We start from the raw sequence: 22,312 nt of genomic DNA, 5'->3' as shown, positions 1-22,312 counted from the left end.
GAAGCCAGGTGCATCTCCCCAGCCGGCTAGGGGTCCCAGGACCCTGCTCCCCCACCCTATCCCCAACCCAACGTGGGCCCTGGGGCCGGGAGAGGGGCTGTCTGGGAAGCATACGCCAGAAGTGATACACCCGTGGTGGGAGTAGCATCCCCCAAGGTGACGCCGAGGTGGTCCTGAGCACCAGGAGGTGGAGTCTACTGCATTTCTGAACAAAGCGCGGTAGGCTGAGCCCAGGGCCTCAGGTGAGGCTGAACCCAGAGGGCAGCAGGTGAGGAAGCCAGGTCAAGCCGGCACTCTTTCCTGCGGACGGGGCGGGGGTGGGGGAGAGGGCAGGGCTCGTGGCATGGGCCCCCAGGGTCAGTGATCTGGTCAGGGCACATCATGGGGTACAGCCGCTGAGGTTGGGAATGGAACTCGGGGTCCCACATGTGCCAGGGTGAGCTCCAGCCCTTGGAGCTAGCTCACCGGGCCCTGGCCTACATTTTCACTCGAGAGCTCTGAGGGGCTCCTGGAGCCACGGCTGAGTTCCAGGACTGACCTGGAAGGCCTATGCCCACTCTGCTCACTGGCAAACCGGGGTGTCTGGAGGCCACGCCCACCAGGCGTGAAGTCCCACCCAAGACTCCCACTGCGTCACGCCCATTGGCAGCCAGGCCAACCCAGATCTTAAACCACGCCCATGGCTTCGAGACCACACCCACAGACCCTAAACCACGCCCACAGCTCCGAGGCCACGCCCACATACCCTAAATCATGCCCGCTCCAAGGCCTATAGATCTCCCAAACCACGCCCACTAACCTAAGACCACACCCATAGATCCTAACCACGCCCACAGCTCCGAGGCCATGCCCACAGCAGAGGCCCCTACACTCAGCTCAGTGCCCAGTGAGCCTTAGGCGAACAATTAACATTAGTTCCCGTGTCAGACACTGAGAGGGGCGGCTACGTCATTCCAGTCAATGAGCAGGTGGGGGTGGACAAGTCTGGCCCCCTGTTGTTCAGGGCCGCTAGCCAGTACGGTCGCCCGGCCTCCCGGTCCACGCGTGTGCCCCCCCACATGCATGCCCACGAAGGGCCCCGCACTCACGGCAGAACCTGAGGAAGTCCGACTGCAGCTCCTTGCGCGCGTTCAGAAACATCCGCCCCTTCTCGGAGCCCACCACGAAGGCGCTCTCGTCGTGCACGGCCACGCAGGCCACCTCCGCGTTCAGCTTGGACAGCGCCGAGCACTGTGGGGGCACAGAGCCGGGGGCTGGAGGATGCCCACCGCCGGACCCGTGTGTCCGCCGGGCTTTGGGGGTGGGCGAGGGCTTTCCCAGCGGCGGGGGTGGGCACCCCCAAGCCTGCCTGGTCTGAGTGAGGCGGGAATGAACGAACCCCACCACCCACCCCCACTGCAGAGGCTCTGGGGGGGGAGGGAGCCCCCAAAGAAGCCAAGCCCAGCCAGACCCCCCAGTTTCCAATCTGCAGGTCGGGGCGAGGAGCCCAGAGTCTGGGATGGGGCTGGGGGCAGCGAGGCCCGTGGGTGGTGGCCGGGCTAGAGGCCCTTACGTGGCCCACTGCACGTGGCCCCTGCCACCAAGACCCTCATGGCAAGCTGCGAGTGGTGCGTGCCTGATAGACCACTTGGTCTGGCAGCGCTCTGGGGCTTCTCAGGCAAGCCCCTAACGTCTCTGCTCCCGCTGCTGTGTGACCCAGGATAGCTCCTTAGCTCTCTGGGCCATAATCAAGCCTCCTGACCCAGCAGCGACCAGAGTCACTCTGAAGGGGGTCAAGGAGCCCAGGGGGTGGCAGCCAGGCCTAGGAGCATGTACATGGTCTCTAGGATCCAGGGCGGGGCTTCAGTTAGGGGCTGAGAGAGCTACAACGCTGAGTTGACCCGAACTACAGCGATCATTACAATTTAAATTTAAAAATTAAAAAATAAGGGGCCAGAGCGATAGCACAGTGGGTAGGGCGTTTGCCTTGCATGCGGCCGACCCGGGTTCGATCCCCGGCATCCCATATGGTCCCTCAAGCACCGCCAGGAGTAATTCCTGAGTGCAAAGCCGGAGTAACCCCTGAGCAATGCTGGGTGTGACCCCCCCAAAAAAATTAAAAAATAAGCAAGCCAGGGGCTGGAGTGATAGCACAGCGGGTAGGGCGTTTGCCTTGCACGTGGCCGACCCGGGTTCGATTCCCAGCATCCCATATGGTCTCCTGAGCACCGCCAAGGGTGATTCCTGAGTGTAAAGCCAGGAGTAACCCCTGTGCATCGCCAGGTGTGACCCAAAAAGCAAAAAAAAAAAAAAAAAATTAAAAATAAGCAAGCCAAGGGGCTGGAGTGATAGCACAGCGGGTAGGGCGTTTGCCTTGCACGCGGCTGACCCGGGTTCGAATCCCAGCATCCCATATGGTCCCCTGAGCACCGCCAGGAGTAATTCCTGAGTGTAGAGCCAGGAGTAACCCCTGTGCATAGCCGGGTGTGACCCAAAAAGCAAAAAAAAAAAAAAAAAAAAAGCAAACCAAAAGGAAAAAAAAATAAAAGTGGGACGAAGTGATAGTACAGCGGGGAGGGCATTTGTCTTGCACACGGCTGACTTGGGTTCCATCCTGTGCAACCCACAGGGTCCCCTGGCCCGGCCAGGAGTAATTCCTGAGCACCACTGGGTATGACCCAAAACACACACACACACACAGAGAAACCCAATATATGGGAGAAATTAAGTCATTTCCAGCCCAGGAGTTCCCCCTCCAAGAGGGACGGGGGGGGGGGGGGGCCACGCCCGGGACCACTTCTCAGCTCCCGCAGACGGTGTGGCAGGACGACGCGGCTTCCCCGGGCAGGGAGCAAAGGGCCAGACAGGGCAGCTGACGATGCGTGCGGCCCCCCAGGCCCTGGGCAGGCCAAAGACCCCAGAGCCCAGGAGGGGCTGAGTACCACCCCCACCCCATCAGGTGCCTCATCGCCCCTCAGGGCAGCTCAGGATGGCCCTAGGGTCCAGGGGGGTCTGGAGCTTTTTATTTTAATTTATTTATTTATCTTTTTTTGCTTTTTGGGTCACACCTGGCGGTCACTCCTGGCTCTGCACTCAGGAATTACTCCTGGCAGTGCTCAGGGGACCATATGGGATGCTGGGAATCAAACCTGGGTCGGCCGCGTGCAAGGCAAATGCCCTCCCCGCTGTGCTATTGCTCCAGCCCCAGGTCTAGAACTTTTTGAGGTGAGAGAAATGTCCTATTTCCACGGTGCCCAGACTGGCTGCCCCCAGCCACGTCCAGCCGTAAGCGAGGACTCGGAATGAGGCCGGAGCCGGGCAAACCACTCAGCGCTGACTGCCCAAACTCCTCACGTCAGTGCTGGTGTGGCCGGCACTGCCCTTCAGGGCTGGACTCCAGGGCTGGAGGCCCAGGCCAGAGCTCCAGCCAGGAGACCCTCCTCAGGAAGGCCCGCTGCCCGCTGCAGAAGGGCCCCGCCCCCAGACCGCCCGGCTCCCGGGCAGGGAGCTTGGGGCACTGCCAGGGGCGGCCCCCAAACAAAAAACAAATGAACGAAAACACCTTCCAAGGGCTCGGGAGGAGTCTGGACGTGACTCCCCACGTTCATCCCCCAGTGCTGGGCTGGAGGGAGTCTGCCTTGAGCGTGACCCACCAGGGCTCGTCGATCCCCGGCACCTGGTGCATCCCTGAGCCCGCCTGCCCAGAAGTAACCCCTGAGCACAGAGTTGGGAGTCAGTCCTGGGGATCCCTGAGTGTGGCCCCCAAACCAAACCAAGTCCGGTGCTATATGGCCCTCTTTTATTTTTTCAGGGGGGGTCACACCCAGTATTGCTCAGGGGTCACTCCTGGCGGTGCTCAGGGAACCATATGGGATGCTGGGAATCGAACCCAGGTCGGCCAAACGCCCTCCCCACTGTGTGATCACTCCAGTCCCTGTACGGTCCTTTTGAGCACTTCTGGAAGCAACCCCTGAGCCCCACGCTGGCTGTGGCCCCCAAAAGCAACACACCCCCCGCCTCTGGACACAACCCATGTGTATAACACGGGAAGAAAAACCAGAAGCCACAGTCAGTCCCGTGGGCTGGCATGAGGCTCGAGGGAAGGAGATTTCCTTGCAGGCCTGGGCTCGGTCCCTGGCATCCCAAACAACCCCCAAAACAAGCCTCAAAATGCAGGGGCGGAGGGTGCAGCTCAGAGGGCTGCACATGCCTTGCCCTGGGGGGCACTGGGTTCGAGTCCCACCAACAGGAAGGCTGTGCTGTGTGACTGCAGGCTAGGCCCCGCCCTCTCTGAACCCCGCTGCCCCCGACAGGCAGGCTGTGGCCTCCCGACTCCCAGCTTCCGAATGGACTGGCCGTGCTCTCTGCCGGTGACCCCTGCCCCACCTGGAGGCCACTCACCATGGAGTCCAGGGCGGACACCAGGCTGGTGATGATCTCGTCTTTGCGGGTGAAGGCAGGAGTCCAGCGGTCGGGCCCGCAGCCGTTGGCGGGGATGGGCCCGTCACAGCGCTTCATGGTCACCTGGGGGGACACGGAGGGCCGGCTCAGGGTGGGGGCCGGGGAGGGGTCACGCCTCAGTACTGGCCCTCGTTCACCTCAACGGCTGGCAGGGCCCCCGTGCAGGGCCCCGAGTCTGCCAGCATCGCCCCCCCCCACGCCTTGGGCTCTGCCCACAGCACCCCTCAGCCGCCCCGGCTGCCCCTGGCGCCCCCGTGCACGCACAGCCGCTCCTCCTGGCCCCGCTGTCCGGACGCCGCCCGCCTGCTCAGCCACGCAAGCTCAGTCCGTGGGTTACTGGCCCCCTGCCCCCCCCCACCCCCAGCCTGGGCCCCCAGCCTGGGCCCCCAATGGAAGTTCTCGCTGCTCCCTGGCAGTGCCCAGGGGAGCCCCGGGAGGACTCTGACCCGTGTCACAGGCTCCCCTCCTGCTGGGGCCCCTCCCGGGGCTCCCACAGGGCGCAGGCCCCCAACCCGCACCAGTGCGGGCCAAAGGCCGGCTCCCGGGGTCTGTCCCCCCTCCCCGCCCCCCCCGCCTTCCCGGGCCCCCAGTGTCAGCGGCTGCCCTCGGGGACAGAGCTGAGAAGGCCAGAGGGCGCAGGACGGGGCGGGGCAGCTCAGGGCCTGGCTCAGAGCAGCAGGAGATGGCACAGAGAGTGACGTCAGTGACAGCAAGAGTGGCCCCGACGAGGTAGGAAGGAACCGGGAGGAGTCAGGGTGGCAGTCACAGTTCTGCCCTGGGGTCGGGTGGTCCAAGCAGGGGTGAGGCCGGGTGGGCCCCAGCAGAGGTAAGGTCAGGTGGGCCCTGAGCAGGGGTGAGGCCGGGTGGGCCCCAGCAGAGTTGAGGTCAGGTGGGCCCTGAGCAGGGGTGAGGCCGGGTGGGCTCCAGCAGGGGTGAAGCCACAGTCCCACACGCCCCAACCCTTACCCAGGATTTAAACTCAGGGCAGTAGAGTCCACAGGGAGATACTCAGGGGCTCCCAGGCAGCCTGGGTGAGGGTCTGTCCAGAGACCTCGGGTCCCCCCACCCCCCCTGCCTGAGCCCCCAGCCTCTGAGTCATCCCCAGAAAGGTCTGGGCGGCCTCCAGGCTCCAGACCCAAATCGAATCAGGCCGAGGCAGGACACTCCAGACCCGGGCTCCTTCCGGCAGAGACCTAATCCGGGGGGCGGGGGGCGGGGCGGCTGGTCAGGCCATCTGGGCTCCCGGGACCCCCTGGGCCTGGGTGGCCCCCAAGCACAGTGGGGAGGGGAGAGCTGAGTCTGGCTCCCGTCAGTGGGTTCGGACCCGGTGGGCCGCTGTGAGTGGGTGCTTCAACCCCGTACTCCCCGGCCCCCCCCGCCCCCTTTTCTTCCTGAGCGTCTCTGCCCATTTCCCAGCCTGACGGGGGGGGAGGGGCAGTACACACCCAACTGACCCTCAGGGACACTCAGGACGCGGATCTCACGGGGAGAACCAGTAACGGAGCCGGGGTGGGCACAGCGGGGAGGCACTGCCCGCGCACACGGCACCCGGGCTCAATCCCCGGCACCCCTCCTGCTCCCCCGAGCCCCCCAGGAGGGACTCCAGAGCACAGAGCCAGGAGCAAGCCCTGAGAGCGGCCAGCAGTGGCCACACCCAGAACCACAGACAAAAGCCCAGCAGAGAGGGCGTTGGCCTCCCACCCAGCCAGCCCGGGTTCAATTCCTGGCACCCCACACGGTCCCCCCACGCCCTGATCAGGCAGGGCCCTGAGCACTGCAGGGGTGTGGCCCCAGGCCCAAAATCCAGAGAAGAAGGACAAGCGTGCCGGCACCCGGCCTGTCTCGTGCTGGGCGCTGCTCTGGGCATCCTCCTCGGGGCACTCAGGACGGCTCCTGGTGGTGCCAGGGATTGAACCCGGTTCTGGGCCAGTGCAAGGCGAGCCCCCTCCCCACGGTCCTCCCCCTCCCACCATCCTCCCCCTCGGTCACTTTCTTAGGACTTAACAAAGAGACGCTCACCCTCCACTTGGTGCCAGAGGCAGGAAGGGACCCCTGCCGTCCCCTGACCCTCCCCGGGGCCCCTCCGAGGCCGGGAGAGGCTCCGGGCTCTCCCCCCGCCCCCCCTTCTTTTCCCTCCCTTCCTCCCTCCCTCTCCCCTGGCCCTTTCCTGAATCTGGCCGCTTGCTCTCCCGTCCCCCGCCTTGAAGCTTGACTCCTTGAGGACGAGACCCGAACAGCACGGCACGGCCCCCCAAAGGCCCACCACGCCCCTCCCACAAAACAGGGCTCAAAAACGATGAACTGGGCTGGGGATAAAGCTCCAGGGCCTGAGTGCTCAGAGGGGCCAGGATTCGATGGCGCGCACCCAGGTCTAGCCACAGAGACCCCCCTGCGCTGCGGGCCGGCCTGGGTACTCGCACACCACACTGCACCCTTGGACTGTGGGCTGGATCTGAGCCTGGCTGCACCACGTGGGATCCCTCCCCCCCCCAAAAAAAAACAAAGTGGGGGTAGAGGTTCAGCAGTCGAGCACGTCGAATCTGCCCCCAAAAATGCCCAACATGGAGCAGTGCCAGTGTTGGATGCAGGCAGGGTGACGTTGGTTTGTCCTTCTCCAGGCTCACTCCCCTGCTGCAAGGGGTTTACTGAGTCACACCCATCACAGTGCTCCCGAGCACTCCCATTTCCCCAGCATTCGTCTTCAACTCCTCCTTTGTGCTCTGCTTCCCCTCTCTGTTAACTCACTCATTCCCCTAACCAGAACCTGTGACTTGTAAAGTCAGATTCTTCAGAGATCTGGACTTTGTAAGCAAAATGTCGCTCTTCTCCTTCCTCGTGTCCTCTGCATAGTTTCTACCCCGGGGCACTGTGCAGACGCAGGAAGACAGCCAGCGCTGCTGCTGCAGCTTGGGAGTTGGCTGAATAACACTGACTCCTGGGCATCCGTCACACTTACTCGACTTAGCCTCGGTCGCCCTGAGTTCCTAGTACCCGCAAAGTCGGGTCCCAACGAAGGGACTGGATGGACCCAGGGCAAGCTGTAAGCTTCCCTGGTATCGATACGGGACAAGCCAAGTGCCACAAAACTTATAAGAAGAGCACGGCCATGGACAAATTCTGTCATGACCCAAAGGGAAGTGACTGGACCAGGACCCCGCTGGGTTAGGAAGGCCTAACCTGGCCCGAGCGCTGAGGCCTGCCCCCAGGAGGGCCACCCTACAAGGGTCACATATCTCCAACTGTCCATACAACATGACTAGGAAGACCATCGAGTGAATGTAAGATGACCGCTTAAACGATACGGACTAAGGACAGGAGAAAAGCGCCCCTAGATGGAATTCCGCCCTGGAGCGGGTCTCCGAGCAGGGGTGAGATCTTGGTCTCAGATGAGCCTCCCCGGGAGGAAAGGCTGTACCTGGGGTGCTCCCAGCCCTGGTGGCTGTCCTGTACACGGAGCGGTGGGAGCAGGCAGGAGGAGGCGGGCGGGCGTGTGTGAGACAGACTGGAATAGGCTTGGGGGGGGGGGGATGGAAGAAACGGAGGGACCGAGACCGTGATAAACGGCGGCTGGTCACCAACCAGCTTGGTTGGTGCCCTCCTTCAGGCAGCCGGCGGCGGCCAGCCAGGCGGGGAAGCCGCTCTTGGCCACCATACGCCTGTGCTGCACGCGCAGACGCACCTGCACGGGGCAGGAAGCTCGGGACAGGAGGGGCCCGAGCGACAGGACCACAAGGATGGCGCCCGCCTTGCGGGCACTGGGGGTCCCATCGCCAGCATCCACAGGGTCCCCCGAGTCTGCCAAGAGTGACGCCTGACACGGAGCCAGGAGTAACCCCCGAGCACTGCCCGGTGTGACCCCAAAACAAAACCACAAAGAAACCCTCCCTTTGCCCACCAGGCCTTGTCACCTCCCAGCAGGGGGCGGGGAGGCCTGGGGCAGGTCTCAATCCCCCCCTGCAAGGCTGTCCCCGCCCCAGAACAGAACACTCCATCCCACTGTGGGCATGACGGAGGGGCCTGGGGCTGGGAGCACGAGGAGGCCAGCCCAACCCCACACCCCGCCCCACCTTCCCGGCCAGGACCCCGCCCAGAGACGACCCCAGGGCTGTCGGCCACCCGCGGTGCCAGGGCTGGACTCAATGAGACGAGGGAGACATTCAAGAGTGTGTGCGTGTGAGCGTGAGCGTGGCAGTGCATGTGGGCATGTAAGCTCACGTGTATGTGAGCATGTGTGTGAGCTATGAGCACCTAAGTGAGCATGTGTGTGTCATGAGCACGTGTATAAGCATGTGTGTGAGCTACGAGTACATGTGAGTAATGAGCGTGTGTATATGTGAGCCTGCGTACATGAGCATGTGTGTTATGAGCACACGTGAGCACATGAACACAGGGAGGGAAACATGGGGTGGGGGGCCAGGCCGGGGCCCTGGCAGAGCGTCTGCCCCGCAGGCCCGAGTCCGTGAGTCTGATCCCCAGCACCACCCGCATGCCCTGGGGCCCCCGCGTGTGACCCCAAACATCACCACCACAGAGGGCAGCAGGGGAGCTGTGAGGGTCAGGGAGAGCGGCACCTCTCTGCATGCAGAGCCCCAGGGCACACCAGGAGCATCCCCTGAGCACTGCCAGGAGAGTCCACGAGCACTTTGAGGAGAGTCTCCGCCCCCAAGCAGGATGCGAGTGGGGAGCCCCACCCAGGGTCGAACCAAGAAGGACAGTCACCAACTAACTTCTGTCCATGCACACGGGGATGGCCTGGAACCTGGGTCCAGCCGCCCGGTCCCCCCAGACCAGGCGCAGAGGCAGGGGGCTCCCCCACACCCACCGGGAAGGACAAGGGTACAGAGAGCCCCCAGAGTGCTCCTCGGACAGCGGTCTGGAGGGCCCCGGGTCACGGCCCCTGAAGGACCGTGGGGTCAGCTCCTCTGCCCTCCTGGAACCCCAGCCAGCATATCGCCGGGAGCCCTGGGCAGGGATTAAGAAGGGGAGCAGCGGGGCGTGACCCCAACCCACACGGCCCCTGGGCCCTGGGCGCGAGCCGACACACGCCCGTGGCAGGGGCACGTCCTGGGCCCTGAAGCCCACCAGGCCGACAGCCTAGCTCCTCTGGGGCGGAGGGACCTGAGGGGGCTTCCGTGGAAACTCGCAAACGGAGGCTGGGGGGGAGGGCCAGCACCTCCCTCCCGGCCCACCCTGGGCCCCGCCAGGGAGCCCAGAGCGAGCGCCAGGCAGGGCTGGGTGTCACTCAAGGAAAACTGACCCCCAGGGCCACCGTGCAGCCGGGCCCGCGGGGCAGCCGTCCTGGCGGGTGTAAGAGCAGAGCGGCTCTGCCGGGGGGCGTCTGGGGGCAGAGGCGGAGTGAGGTGGGAAGAGGGGCCGGCCGGAGCGCGCCCCCCCCCCCCCCCCCGCACCCTCCTCCTGGCCGGCACCCGAGATGGGGGACCAGATGTCTCCGGAACAGCCACTCTCGGGCCCTGGCCACACCCCTGATGTGCGGAGACGACTCAGTGGGGGCCCGGCAAGGCCCAGGGCCTGGGTTGGGCACAGGCGGACCCCCGCGCCGTGACGGGCTGAAGGGGCAGCGGCCACGGGCTGCTCCCTGGGGCTGGCCCTGCGGACACCGACCTCCGTTCCGGCCTCCAGCTCCCTCCTGGCCCAGGTGGTCCCGGGCCCCGCCAGGGGCTTCTGGAGAGGAGCCCACCTCCCCTCCCCTCCCCCCGGGATTCCCGCGGCTCCCCGGCGTCCGGGCTAGCAGCTGAGCACCCGGCGGGCGGGAAACACTCGCCCCCAGGAGGCACGAGGCGCCCAAACACGCCCGCGCACCCGCCGCGCCATATGCCGGCTGCCGGGAGCAGAAGCTGAGAACACACACAGAGACGCCTCCGCGGGCGCGCGCGGGCCGGACCGCCACTGCAGCACGGGCCGGCGGACGGGCCGGGGCGGGACGAGCTGGCCGTGGACGGCGGGCGCCCCCTCGGCCACCGGGCGCCCCAGGCCCGCGGGGAGCACCGGGCACGGACTCTGAGCCAGTGTCCACACGGTTGGGCACTGCCGGGCGCCGCCCCCAAAGCCAGGGGCTCCCGAGAAGCAGCCGGGGAGAGGGACGGGGGCTCGGCCCGTCCAGACCCCACGCCCGGCACCCCGGTCACCTGTGGCAGAGGGCGCCCCGCCCCCGCCCGGCCCAGGGAGCCTGACCAAGACGGCCCCGCCCACGGCACCGAGGCCCTTTCCTGGCCCCGCCCACGGCACACGCGAGCATCCGCTGGGGGAGAAGCGGCGATTCCGTGGCCCCTCCCCGAGCCCAGACCCCTCTGTCCCCTGGGCCGTGGTCAGGGCTCACTGCGGCCCCAGAGCAGCCGCCACGGCCACCCCCTCGCACCCAGCGTCCCCCCTGGATGCCATCCTGATGGCCATGGCCACGCCAGGCGCTGGCAGCAGCACCTCTGGCCGCCCGGGCTCCTGCTTCCTGGGAAACACCCCGCGGGACGCTGGGGCCAACTGTGGTGCCCGGGACGGACCCCGGGTCGGCCGCGTGCCAGGCCAGCGCCCCCCTCCGATCTCTGCAGCCCCCCATCTCATTCTGGGAAATAAAGCCGCCAGCTCACCGGGCTGCCCCCACCGGGACAGGAAGGGGCTGGAGGGCTGTCAGGGATGGGGGGGGCCTCCTGCTACCCCGGAGCTGCGGGTCTGGAGCCCCGCCCAGGCCTCCTTAGTCTAGGACCCCCGAAGCTGCCGCCCACGCGGGCCCCCAGGACCCGCTGCGCCCCCTCTGCCTTGGCCTCACCCCTTTCATCCCTCCAGGGGTGTCTCTGCTCAGGCCCTGCCAAGGCCCGGCCACTCCCGCCCTCACCTCCCGCCCCACTCCCCACACTACCACAGCACTGGGGCCACCGGCAGGCCCGGGAAACGGGGCTCCCCGACAGTCTGGGTGGCCCAATGGGCTGTTTGCGCACAGAGCCCTGGTCTGGCCCCCAGCCCCCAGCAGGGGCTCCCAACCTGACAATCAGGCAGACGGGCCCCGAGCGCTGGGGGAAACAATCCTGCGGTTTCTGGGACCCGCACATTTCCCTGGAAGGAAACGGAGCTGGACGCACGACCAGCCACAAGCCGGGCGTGCAGGACGGCGTAAGGAGGACTGCCCGGAGGAGGTGGTGGCATGCTGGGGAGGGGCGCGACTCTGCTTGGCTGCCCGGGGCTCTGCTGGCCCCCTCCCCCCCTCCCCTGCTGCTGCTGGTCTGTGGGTGCAGGGCGGGGTCACCCCAGCAGACTGGCCTTCTGGACGGCAGCACGGGAGCTGTGCCCGCCAGGCTCAGGGCGCGGTGTCGGGGGTCTGGGCTGCGGGCGCTCCAAGGGCAACGCTGGGAGGAGGAACCGGGGGGCTTCTGGCTCGGATGCTGCACCCCCAGACTGGCGGGGAACAGGGCGGGGGTGAGAGGTTCACCCTGGAACCCTGGCGCCAACCTGCAGGGGAGGGTTGCAGGGGGCTCTGAAGGACAGGCTCTGGGGGGGGGGGCACGGCAAGGGGCCGAGGAGGGCCCAGGGAGGCAAGAGCCCCCTCCTGGTCCTCACGTCAGTGACCCCAGGAACCTCAGCCTCGCCAGTGAGGCACAGAAAGGCCAGGTGACCCAAGGGCAGCGCAGCAGGAGCTCCAAGGCCGCTGGGCCCCCCACCCCCACCCCGTGGCCTCCGAGCCCTCCGGCCCCTCCCCCACACCCTGCCCGGCCCAGGGACCCACTGTGGCACCGCGAGGCCGTCAGAGGCAGCGTGGGCCTGAAACGCAGGGGGACCCCAAGGCGATGTTTGAGCTAAACCAGAACCCAGAAGCCAGGGAAGGCCAGAGAGCCCGAACCCTGAGCCGGAGGCCCCGAGTCCCTGGGGGCTGGGGGTGACGGACACTGGCCCCCTGGGCCCCAGGGGGCTCCAAAGCCCTCACCTCGCTCCCAATGAGACACGCACACACAGAGGTCTGGGCACACAGGGTAACGGACGGGGTCAGCTCCGCGCACCAGCACTCTCAGGGGGAGGCCGGTGTCCGTCTCCCCGGTTCCCCTGCAGCTCGGGGGGAGCCCCCGGGTGGGGGGGGGTGTGGTGGGAAAGGCCTCGGGGAGGGCGTGTGTGACGGCAACGCTGTGAGGGGAGAAGGGGCCTGTGACTCGGTCTCCCCTGGCCCGTGCGGTGAGGGCTGGCGGGGGCGCGGTCATCTGGGGACCACGAGGCAGGACGCATGGAGACAGACTCCGGCCGCCCGGGCTGGACCGCGGGACCCACAGCCCAGTCCTGGGGTGGTCAGTCCGCTGAGCAGACACATGCCTGGACTCCCCGAGGCGGGTGGAAACGGAGACCCCCCACCACACACGGAGTCTGACACGCAGACGTGAGCACGGGCCTGCAGGCAGCTCGGGAACAGGTGCTCGGCCCCACGCGGCTCCGTGGACCCAGAGTGGCCGGAAATGGCTGAGTAACTCGGGCGGAACGGCGAGGGGACGGTGACCGGGAACCGAGGTGGGCGGGTGGGGAGGACACGGGTTCCACTGAAGCTGCCGCAGCGAAGGTCATGAACGGGGGGCTGGAGCCACAGCCTGGCAGATGAAGCACTTGCCTCGCATGAGGCCCCCGTCCCCGGGACCCCACAGGGCCCCCCGCGTGTGCCGGGAGTGACTCCCGAGGGCGGCCAGGGGCGTGCTCCCCCCTGAAAGGAAAAACGTACGAAGATAATGAGGCAGTCGACCCCCAAGCAGCCCGGCCAGGGCGGGGGCGGGAATCCAGAGCCTGGAGCATGACACACCCCAAGCGGGGCCCCGCGGGGACCCTGGGGACCCTGAGTGGCCACACCCCAGACCAGCCCGTCCACACAGATGCTCAGGGCCCTGGCGCGCGGGTGAAATAGCCGGGATTAGCTGTGCCAGGCGCACCTGTGTTCTCCCGACACGCCAGCTGCCGCCGTGAGGGAAGGGGACCCCCACGGTGGCCGGGCCTGGGGGCCTGGGTCAGACACCAAAGGGTGCGGACCCCCCCACCCTCCCGAGCCCCCCCCAGCCCTGGATGCCCCACCACCCGGCTCCCTCCTCCCTCCCAGGACACTCCCGTGCCAGGCAGGGACCGGGCAGTGAGGACAGGGAGAGGTGACCGCCGGGCACAGGGCCGCTGGACACCTCGGTGAGGGTCCTAGCGGCCTGGGAGGGGACACCCAGGAGGGCATCCAGAAGGAGGGGACGCCCGAGCAGAGGCCTGTAAGCCCGGACCAGGGGGACGGTCACTCAAAGTCGAGAGCAGGGGCCCGAGTGACCGGATAGTGACCGGACGCTCCACAGGGCTCCGGGAGCCGCACCAGGAGGGACCCCTGAGCCTCACCAGATGTGGCCCTCGGCTCTGTCACCAGCCCCACGGGGTCCCCGGCCCCAGGGGGTGTGGCCTCAAACTGGCCCGGTGGAACCCCCAGGGGAGGCCCGGCACCCCCGTCAGCCTCCAGCGCTGCTGCCCCCCACCCCAGCAGAGAACAGGCAGGGGGTCCTGGAGGGCCCGAGGAGAGGTTCTGGGGGGCTGGGGAGCAGTTTCCAGACCCCCCAGAAGCCGCCACTCCCCCGTGCCCGCGGCGGCCCGAAGCTACACAGCGCGCCGGGGGGGCGGGGAGCCCCCGTCTGCCGGCTTCAAAGGCCCTGCTGGGGGGTCCCGCCTGCGGGGGCAGCAGCCCGGGACATGCCCGGCTGGGAGGTGCGGGAGGGGGGGGCGAGGGCGGGGAGCCGGGGACCCCGGCCCTCAGGCCCCGCTCCGCACCCGGCTCCTAACACCGCGCCTGAAAAACCAGCCCGGCCACCAGCCCCCCAGGGCCCCCCGCAGCCACTCACTTCCTCCCGCCCGGCGGGACGCCCACTGCCCGAGCACCCAAGGACGGGGCCACGGTCACGGCAGAGCCCCAGGCCGCTTCTCACAAGAGCAGCACGGGCCACGGGAGCCCCAGGGGTGACCACCAGCCGTCACCCCCTGTCCGACCCTGACGCCAGATGCTCCTGTTCAGGACGGACCAAGCTGGAGCCCAGAGACGCAGACACTGGCCCGAGGTCACACAGCTCCAGCACAGGCCCCAAACCGCACTCCAGAAGGCCCAGCAGGCGGGCCGCCCTCCCCGCGGGGTCAGAGACACGAGGCCAGGGCCCAGGACCCCAGGAGGCACCCAGAGACACCCCCCCACCCGAGCAAGCCCCACGCTCCCCCCACCGCCCGTCCCCGCGCCTCGGCCCACCTGCACCTGCACGCAGCCCCGCCCGCAGGCAGGTGTAATTTCATCGGGGGCTGCGGTGACTCACACCCTGGGGTGAAATTCCAGCTCTGTGGGGGGAGGGGCACAGCAGCATCTCTCTGCGGGCTTGGAAACCCTGGGGGGGCGCCAAGGCCAGGGGGCCAGGCCTGTGGGCAGACCCGCCCTCATGGGGACCCCAGACCACCCCTCAAGGACCCTAGCTCCAGACCCGCCTTCACAAGGGTCCTGCTGGGGGCCCCTGAGACCCTTCGTGACCCCCCACCCAGTGACACAGAGGGGCGAGGGGTGCTGGAGGGTCCCACGGCGACCCGACACCCCCGTGCCCCCCAGAGGGGAAGGCCCCGCCATCGGCACAGCCCAGACAGTGCTCTGAGCCCACTAGGCTGGGCCCTGAGCACCAACCCCGCCCGCCCGAGGGGTGGGTCACAGACCTGGGAGTCTGCAGGGCTCTCCCTGGAAGGTGGAGTGACACACAGACAGGCAGATGGACAGGGGGACAGGCAGACCCCTGTCACCGTGGCTCTTCCAGGAACCCCAAAAACAGACCTGGAGACCCCAGACCCCAGCAGCACCCAGGCAGGCCAGCCCCCCCGACCCGACCACAGCCCCCCACCCCGGCCACCACGCCACGGGGGGCCTCACTCCCCCCCCCCGCCTTCCCTCCAGGCCCGCCCCGGGCCCCCAGACCACAGCAGTCCTGGAGGATGAGGCGGGGGCAGTGCTGTCCCCCAAGGCCCCCGGGAAACAGACCCCAACCCACACCAAGGCGGCTTGCCGGGCAGCCCTGCATGGCCTCTCGCCGTGCCCCCCACACTGGGGGTCCCCAGCCCCCTCCACCCCGGAGCCAGGCAGCGCAGACAAGCACCGAGTCCAGGGCGCGACCCCTGGGCCCCAAGAGTCGCGGCCCGGGGCGGCTGGACGGGGGGCCAGGTCAGGGGTCCCGCCCGGAGCGCCTGCCTGGACCCCAGCTCAACCCCGATTTCCAGCGGCAGCAGAGGGAAGGGCCAGGCAGGCACTGGGTGTCCCAGGCCCAGGGGAAGGGTCCGAGAGGCCTCCCCACCCCCCGCTTCCCGAGCAAGGGTCACTTTTCCCCGGAACAGGGGCCCAGCCCTGCCCGGCCCCCACCCGAGACCCCCTTCCCTCCATCAGCAGAGAGTGAAGGACCCTGGCTCCCCTGAACCCCCCCCCCACTACACCTCCCCAGGCACCCCCAGGCCCAGCTCCACTCCCCACTTCCTGCGGGTGGGACCCCGGGCAGTGCTGACCCTGGCCCCCTTGACGGGCGCTGGGCATCAGAACGGGGTCCTCGAAGCCAGGGAGGGACCAGGCCCACACTGGGGTTGGGGGGGCTGGCTGGAGCATTGTGGGGCAGGGGGAGTCCAAGGGGTCTGAGCACTGGGCGAGGAACAGGGCTTCATTCATTTGCCCACTGGTCATTCACCGGGCCCCACCCTGCAGCGCTGGGCCTGGGGGGGCAGTTAAGCCTTGAGGGAGGGGACAGGCACAGCAGCACCAGCAGACCCCAAATCCCCAGAGGCTGTCCCCAGCAGGGCGGGGTCCCTCGGGACAGTACTGGGCAAGGCAGGGCTCAGTGGCCGCTTAGGAGTGCTCGGCTGGGCACTGAGGCCAGAGTTCCACAGAGGGGCCCTCCCGGAGGGAGGCTCCCCAAGGGGTCCCACCTCCCCCAAGGTGGCAGACTGCAGGAAGGGGCAGGTGGGAGCCCGGGGTGCCGCCGGGGCCAAGGGCACCCCCAGCAGACAGAAGGCCCCCGGCCATTAGCCCTGTGTCTCCTTGGGGCCTTCCAAGAAGTCATCTGTGGCCATACAGGCACCCCAACGTGGGGACCCCCACACCCTCAGCCCTCCCGGAGACCCCACAGGCTTCCCGGGGACCCCACACCCCGCCCTTCCGCCGTCCTCTGGGACCCTGGAGTCTGAGCTGCCACTTTCTAGGTCACCCCGGAGCCGGCTGCAGAACGGGGTGTGGCATGGAAATCTCCGCATCCCCCGAGCCAGTGGGCCCTGCTGACCTCCTGCCGCGGAGAGGGGCCAGGGTCACCGCTCTGGGGGTCCCGCGCCCTCCCGGCCGGCCGGCCGCCACCCCCCGGCCCGGCGCGGCGGGGGCCCTCCTGCATCCCGGGATGACGGTGCTGAAATGCTTGGCGGGCCGCTGCCCGGACCCCGTTCCCTCCACCCCGGGGAGAGACGCTCCCAAACGCGCCCCAGAGTAGCCCTGGGGGCGGCCCTGGCCCTAGCTCCCGGCGCCCCAACACTGCCACGGGGCCCCCCACTGCGTGCAATGCCGGGGTGCCCCAGAGCCTGGCCAGGGGACCCCAGGGCCGGGCACCCCGACTTCCAAGCGGGCACACCGGGTGCCCAGCCCTGCCCGTCCGGGGAGCCCGGGTCCCGGCAGCCATCCGGAGTGGGGCTCCGTCCGCACTGCCAGGGGGTCCCCCCATGCCCCTTGCCCCGTGCCCGGTGGGGAGGCCGGTCCCCGCAGACCTGTGTGGGGACCCCGCCGGGGGTGTCAGGGCATCACCCGCAGGAACTCGGGGCCGGGCGGGCTGCCCACCGGCGCCCCTGGCACTGCCCGTGCGGAGGAACTCAGGACCACCCAGCGACAGGGCACCCCGGCCCCGGGCGCCCCCCCCCGCCATCCCGGGACTCTCCCGCACCCCGCCCGGGTCCGGGCCCCGAGAGGGGACCCCCCGCGCGCCCGGCGGGGCTGGCGCGGCCGGCTCGGGGGCGCCCGGACCGCGACCCTCGCCTGCCCTCCCCCCCGCCGGGAGACGGCCGGGCCCGGGCAGCGGGCGGGGGGCTGGGGGCGGCGGCGGCGCCCCCCGCTGCCGACAGGTGGGGGCGGCGGCGGCGCTCCCCTCCGCGCCCCCTCCCCGGACCGTAATCCCGGTCACGTGCCTCCCGGGGCGCGCCCCCCGCTCCCGGGCGGGACCCCGGCGGCGGCGGCGGCGGCGGCGGCGGCGGCACCTGGCGGGGGGCGGGGGCCGCGCGGCCGGGCCGGGCCGGGCCGGGGCCGCCCCCCGCCGAAGTTTGTCCTACCTGCGGGGTCCCGCGCGTCGGGCAGCGGCGCCCCGGCCCGGCCCGGCCAGGCTCGGCCTCGGGGGGCGCGGGCGCGGGCGGCGGGCGGCGGGCCGGGGGCGGGCGGCTGCGGCGGAGGGCGGGGCGGGGCGCGGCGCGGGGCGGGCGGGAGCTCTTTGTTCTGTAATCCCAGTAAGATTGCCAGCCATTCGCCCCGGCCCTAATCCCAGCCCCGCGCAACACCACCCTCCATTGGCTGCCACCTGCCGACGGGATTAGCCCGCGCCGCCCGCGCGCGCCCCGGCCGGGCACGGCCGCCGCCGCCGGGCGGCCCCCCGGGCTGCCGCCGCCGCCGCCGCCCCCGCCCGCCCGCCGGATTAGCGCCGCCGCCGGGGCCGGGCGCGCGGCTCAAGGTCGCCCCGAGCCCCCGCTGCGCCCCGCCCCGCGCCCCCCGCCCGCCTCTGCGGGCCCTTTGTCCCCGGGGGTCGGCCCGGCTGGACCCCCGCCCCGCCCCGCCCCGTACCGGCCGTCCTTGGGCAGGGGGCGCGCGCCGAGACGCCGCGCCGCAGCCGGGGGAGGGGGCGTTGGGGGAGCCCGGCTCCCCCCACCCGCCCCGGGGCCACGCACGGAGCCGGCCCAGCCCGGGTGCGGGGCCCCTGGCCGGGTGAGGCTGAGGGCTCGCACGGGACCAGGGTCACCTCCCCCCGGGGGTGGCCACAGGCCGCATCAGCTCCCCACTGCCAAGCTGCGCCCCCCGGGAGGGGTCCTGTCCCCTGGGCCTGCCCCTGCCCCCCGCTGCCCACCGCCATGGGTGCTGGACGTGCTGCCCCTCTCCCCTGCTCGGACACGCAGGCCTGCCCCCGCCGGGGGCCCCAGGGACACGGGGGTCCACTCCGGCTCTTCCCAGCCACGCCACTTCCCCCTTGGTCCAGGGCCCCTGTGGGCCCAGTGAGGACGGGAGTGGGGACCTGAGGGCAAGTGGCCCTGTTCGGCCGAGACCGCGAGGGACCCCAGAGGAGGGAGGAAGGCAGGGACACCCCAGGGGACCCCCCCCCCCGGAAGCCCCTTCCCCATTCGCAGAGCGGGTGAGCCTTTACTATGGTCAGGAATGTGGGCCGGTGACACTGGGAGAAGGTGCTGGGACGATGGTCGCCTGGGGCCGGGGTCGTCTGGGTCCTCAGGCACCACCCGGCTGCCCTCGTGACCCTCCCGGTGACGGTCCCTCTCCTGGGGCTGAGTCCTGGTGCTGCCCTGCCCGGTCCCCGCCTGCCCCTGTCCTGACAACTTCTGTTCCTCAGGCCCAGCCCGCGGGGGGCTGGGGTCCCACCGGCCTCATCCCGATGGCGGTGCCGACTCCCTGCCCTCGTGTGCACAGCCCTCTTGGGCTCTTGGCGGCGGGAAGCGGGTTCCAGGAAGGGCATTCTGGGCAGGGAGGCTTGGGCAGCGGGCCCGTGCCAGGCGCCACTGGAGCCGGGGAGCAGCTGGCGCCCCCTGCAGGCAGGCCCGGGTAGCCTAGGTGGGGAGGGGGGTCACGCTGCCCCCCATCCCACCCCAGGGCGCCCCAGGACCGCCCCCAGCCTGTCTGAACCCAGGTAGACGGGGGACTGTCGGGGACAGCAGACTGGCCTGCGAATGGCAGGGCCCCGGCCCCATGTCCACACCCAGTCTGTCCTGGGGTCACTGTCGGGGTGACGTCACAGCCAGACCCAAGGTGCTGGGTCCGGAGGGCTACCCTGGACACTCACCCCTGCCGTGTACCCACAACCCTCTGCCTCGCCTCTGGCCTCATTCTTTTTTTTTTTCTGCTTTTTGGGTCACACCCGGCGATGCACAGGGGTCACTCCTGGCTCTGCACTCAGGAATCACCCCTGGCGGTGCTCAGGGGACCCTATGGGATGCTGGGAATCGAACCCGGGTCAACCACATGCAAGGCAAACACCCTACCCGCTGTGCTATCGCTCCAGCCCCCTTGTTTTGTTTTTGTGGGGTGACACCCAACGGTGCTCAGGGCTGACTCCTGCCTCTGCACTCCGGGATCACTCCTGGCAGTGCTCCCGGGACCATCTGAGATGCCGGGGATCGAACCCTGGTCAGCTGTGTGCCAGGCCAGCACCTTCCCCGCTGCAGGTCAGACTCCACGGGGTCAGGACAGGGGGAGGGCCGTGCTGCCCCTGCCGTGACCCTGGGGACAAGTGAGGATGGTGACCCCCACCCCCCTGAGTCTCCATGGGGCCAAGAGAAAGAGACCCCTCCCGCCCCATCTGCCGCTGTCCCGTCTCCTCGGGCCCCCTGCGTGCTGAGGATCTTTCTGGAAGCTTCGGTTTCTCCCTCATGCTCAGCACTGACCGTCTTCAGGGTGTCTGAGTCCCTCCACCAGCCGGGGTGGGGGGACCCCGTGGCCAGGCAGGCAGACCCTGGTCCCCTGAGCACTTCCAGAAGTGATCCTGGAGAAGTAATCCCTGAGCACAGAGCCAGGAGTCAGCCCTGAGCACTGCTGGGTATGGCCCGAAACCCAACTCCAAAAACGAAGCAGTGGAATGAATACAATATTGTCATGTAAACTTAACAGAGTCCAGAAGTGTCCGTCTGGGGGACACGGCACAGAGTGACAGTACAGCAGAGGCGACGTTGGCCTGGCACGAGGCCAGCCTGGGTTCGATCCCCAGCGTCCCATATGGTCGCCTGAGCACCACCAGGAGTAAACCCTGAGCACCACTGGGTGTGGCCCCCAAAATAGTTCCGCCGGGTTGTGTGGGAGAGGGAGAGCCAAATGTGCTCTTTCCAACACGTTTGGTGAATGTTTGTGAACATGACTAGGTGCCAGTACGGGAGGCGGGGTGCTTGCCTGGGTGCGGTCCCCGGCACCCCAACACTGCCGGGAGTAAGTCCTGAGCACAGCTGAGTGTGCCCCCCCAAAATAAAGTAATACTGTTTTTTTGCTTTTTTTTTTTCTTTTTGGGTCACACCCGGCAATGCACAGGGGTCATTCCTGGCTCATGCACTCAGGAATGACCCCTGGCGGTGCTCAGGGGACCACATGGGATGCTGGGATTCGAACCCGGGTCGGCCGAGTGCAAGGCAAACGCCCTACCCGCTGTGCTATCACTCCAGCCCCCTGTTTTTTTGCTTTGTGTATGTTTGGGGGCCACACCGGGCAGTGCTCAGGGGTCACTCCTGGCTCTGCACTCAGGAATTGCTCCTGTGGTGTTTGGGGACCATGTGGGATGCCGGGGATCGGGGATCGAATCCAGGTCGGCCGCGTGCTAGTCAAGCGCCTTCCCCACCCTCCCCGCTGTGCCACAGCTCCGGCCCCAAACACGTCGTTCTCTGCATTCCTGTCTCATGCACTCAGGAACTACTCCTGGTGGTGCTCAGGGGACCCTATGGGATGCTGGGAATCGAACCCGGGTCAGCCACGTGCAAGGCAAACGCCCTCCCCGCTGTGCTGTCCCTCCAGTGGGTTACTTTTTAAGGCATCTCAATTTGGAGCTCCTGCGGCCACGCCCTGGATAGTGCCCATCTGGAGGCCATTGCTCCAACCCTTTCTAAAAGACACAAACCCTCTTTGCTAGCAAACTAGTCTACAGGGGCCAGTGAGATTGCCCAATGGCTAGCGCACATGCTTTGCCTGTGGGGAGTCCAGGCTCGACCCCCCTAGTGTCCCTTGGTCTCCTGGCATGGAGCCAGAAGAAGGCCCTGGGCGCACTTGGGCATGACCCCACCTTCCTGTCCCCAATCAAATCAGCCTCGACTGTAGACAGGCACAGCCTGGCTGGAGCAGCAGGGCCTGGGCTGAGCCCTCAGTCCCGGCAGTTTGCCCCACAAGCCCCCGTTCCCTGCTCTCAGCTCCCGGGGAACATTCTAGCAGCAGGAGGCTGGGGAGTCCCGGGGAGCCGTGCAGACAGACCCTCCCACCCCGGGGGGAGACGAGACAAGTGCCCCCCACTTCGGCCTCTGCTTCCCGCGGGGCCGGCTGGCTCGGAGCCACTTGGGGGAGGGGGAAAGGGAGGGAAAGAGCATCCGAGCAAACGCCCCGGAAACGAGGTCGAAGGGGAGACGGGGCCCGGGGCTGCTTCCTCGGCCGGCTGCCCCCGCCCTGCCTCAGTGTTCACACCTGCAAAAGGGGCTAGAAGGGCCTGTGGGGTGCAGCATCAGGGGTCCCGGTGCCCAAGGCAGGACTGAAACAGGTGTTTCCCTCTGGGTTTCCCGGGCCCCCCGAGAAGACATGCCTCAGCCTCCCTGCCGCAGCCCCAACCTCTGGGCCCCGTGCCTGGCCCCGGACCCCCCAGGGTGTGGCCCCGCTGGGCTGTCCAACCCTGTCTGCTTTGCCCCCTGAACCCAGCATGCGTGAGGGGGGGTGGGCCCTGTGTGCCTCAGTGTCCCCCAGAGCCCTTGGCACGCGAGCATTCACTGAGCGGCTGAAGGACGGATGCCAAGGACACGGGCCTCGGCCCCCAGCCCCCCTCCCTCCTCTCGGCCACTCGTGTCCCCACACCCCCAGATGGGTGCTTGGCTCTGTCTGGCTGCCCAGCACCCCCACCCACCCCCTAAACCAGCTCCCTGTTGACTGGCAGTCACGGGC

General features: G+C 68.3%; 1 protein-coding gene across 2 annotated transcripts in view; it reads right to left on the bottom strand.

Annotated features, from left to right (window-relative positions):
* The window catches only part of GTF2IRD1 (GTF2I repeat domain containing 1), a 47,690-nt gene extending 29,658 nt beyond the window's left edge, over positions 1–18,032 (bottom strand). Inside the window, exons 1-3 of one of the 2 annotated variants that reach the window (XM_055136072.1) lie at positions 17,752–18,032; positions 4,381–4,503; positions 1,089–1,230 (exon numbers count right to left, since the gene is read on the bottom strand). In XM_055136072.1, coding sequence (XP_054992047.1) covers positions 1,089–1,230; positions 4,381–4,497 — 259 coding nt within the window. In that variant the 5' untranslated portion in view covers positions 4,498–4,503; positions 17,752–18,032. The remainder of the gene's footprint in view (positions 1–1,088; positions 1,231–4,380; positions 4,504–17,751) is intronic. The other variant, XM_055136071.1, reaches the window with a different exon arrangement.
* Positions 18,033–22,312: the final 4,280 nt, after the last annotated feature.

The sequence above is a fragment of the Sorex araneus genome, chromosome 4, assembly GCF_027595985.1.
Source record: "Sorex araneus isolate mSorAra2 chromosome 4, mSorAra2.pri, whole genome shotgun sequence".
Lineage (NCBI taxonomy): Eukaryota > Metazoa > Chordata > Mammalia > Eulipotyphla > Soricidae > Sorex > Sorex araneus.
The sequence above is the reverse complement of the archived record's forward strand: the minus strand, read 5'-3'. Positions and strand labels throughout refer to the sequence as shown.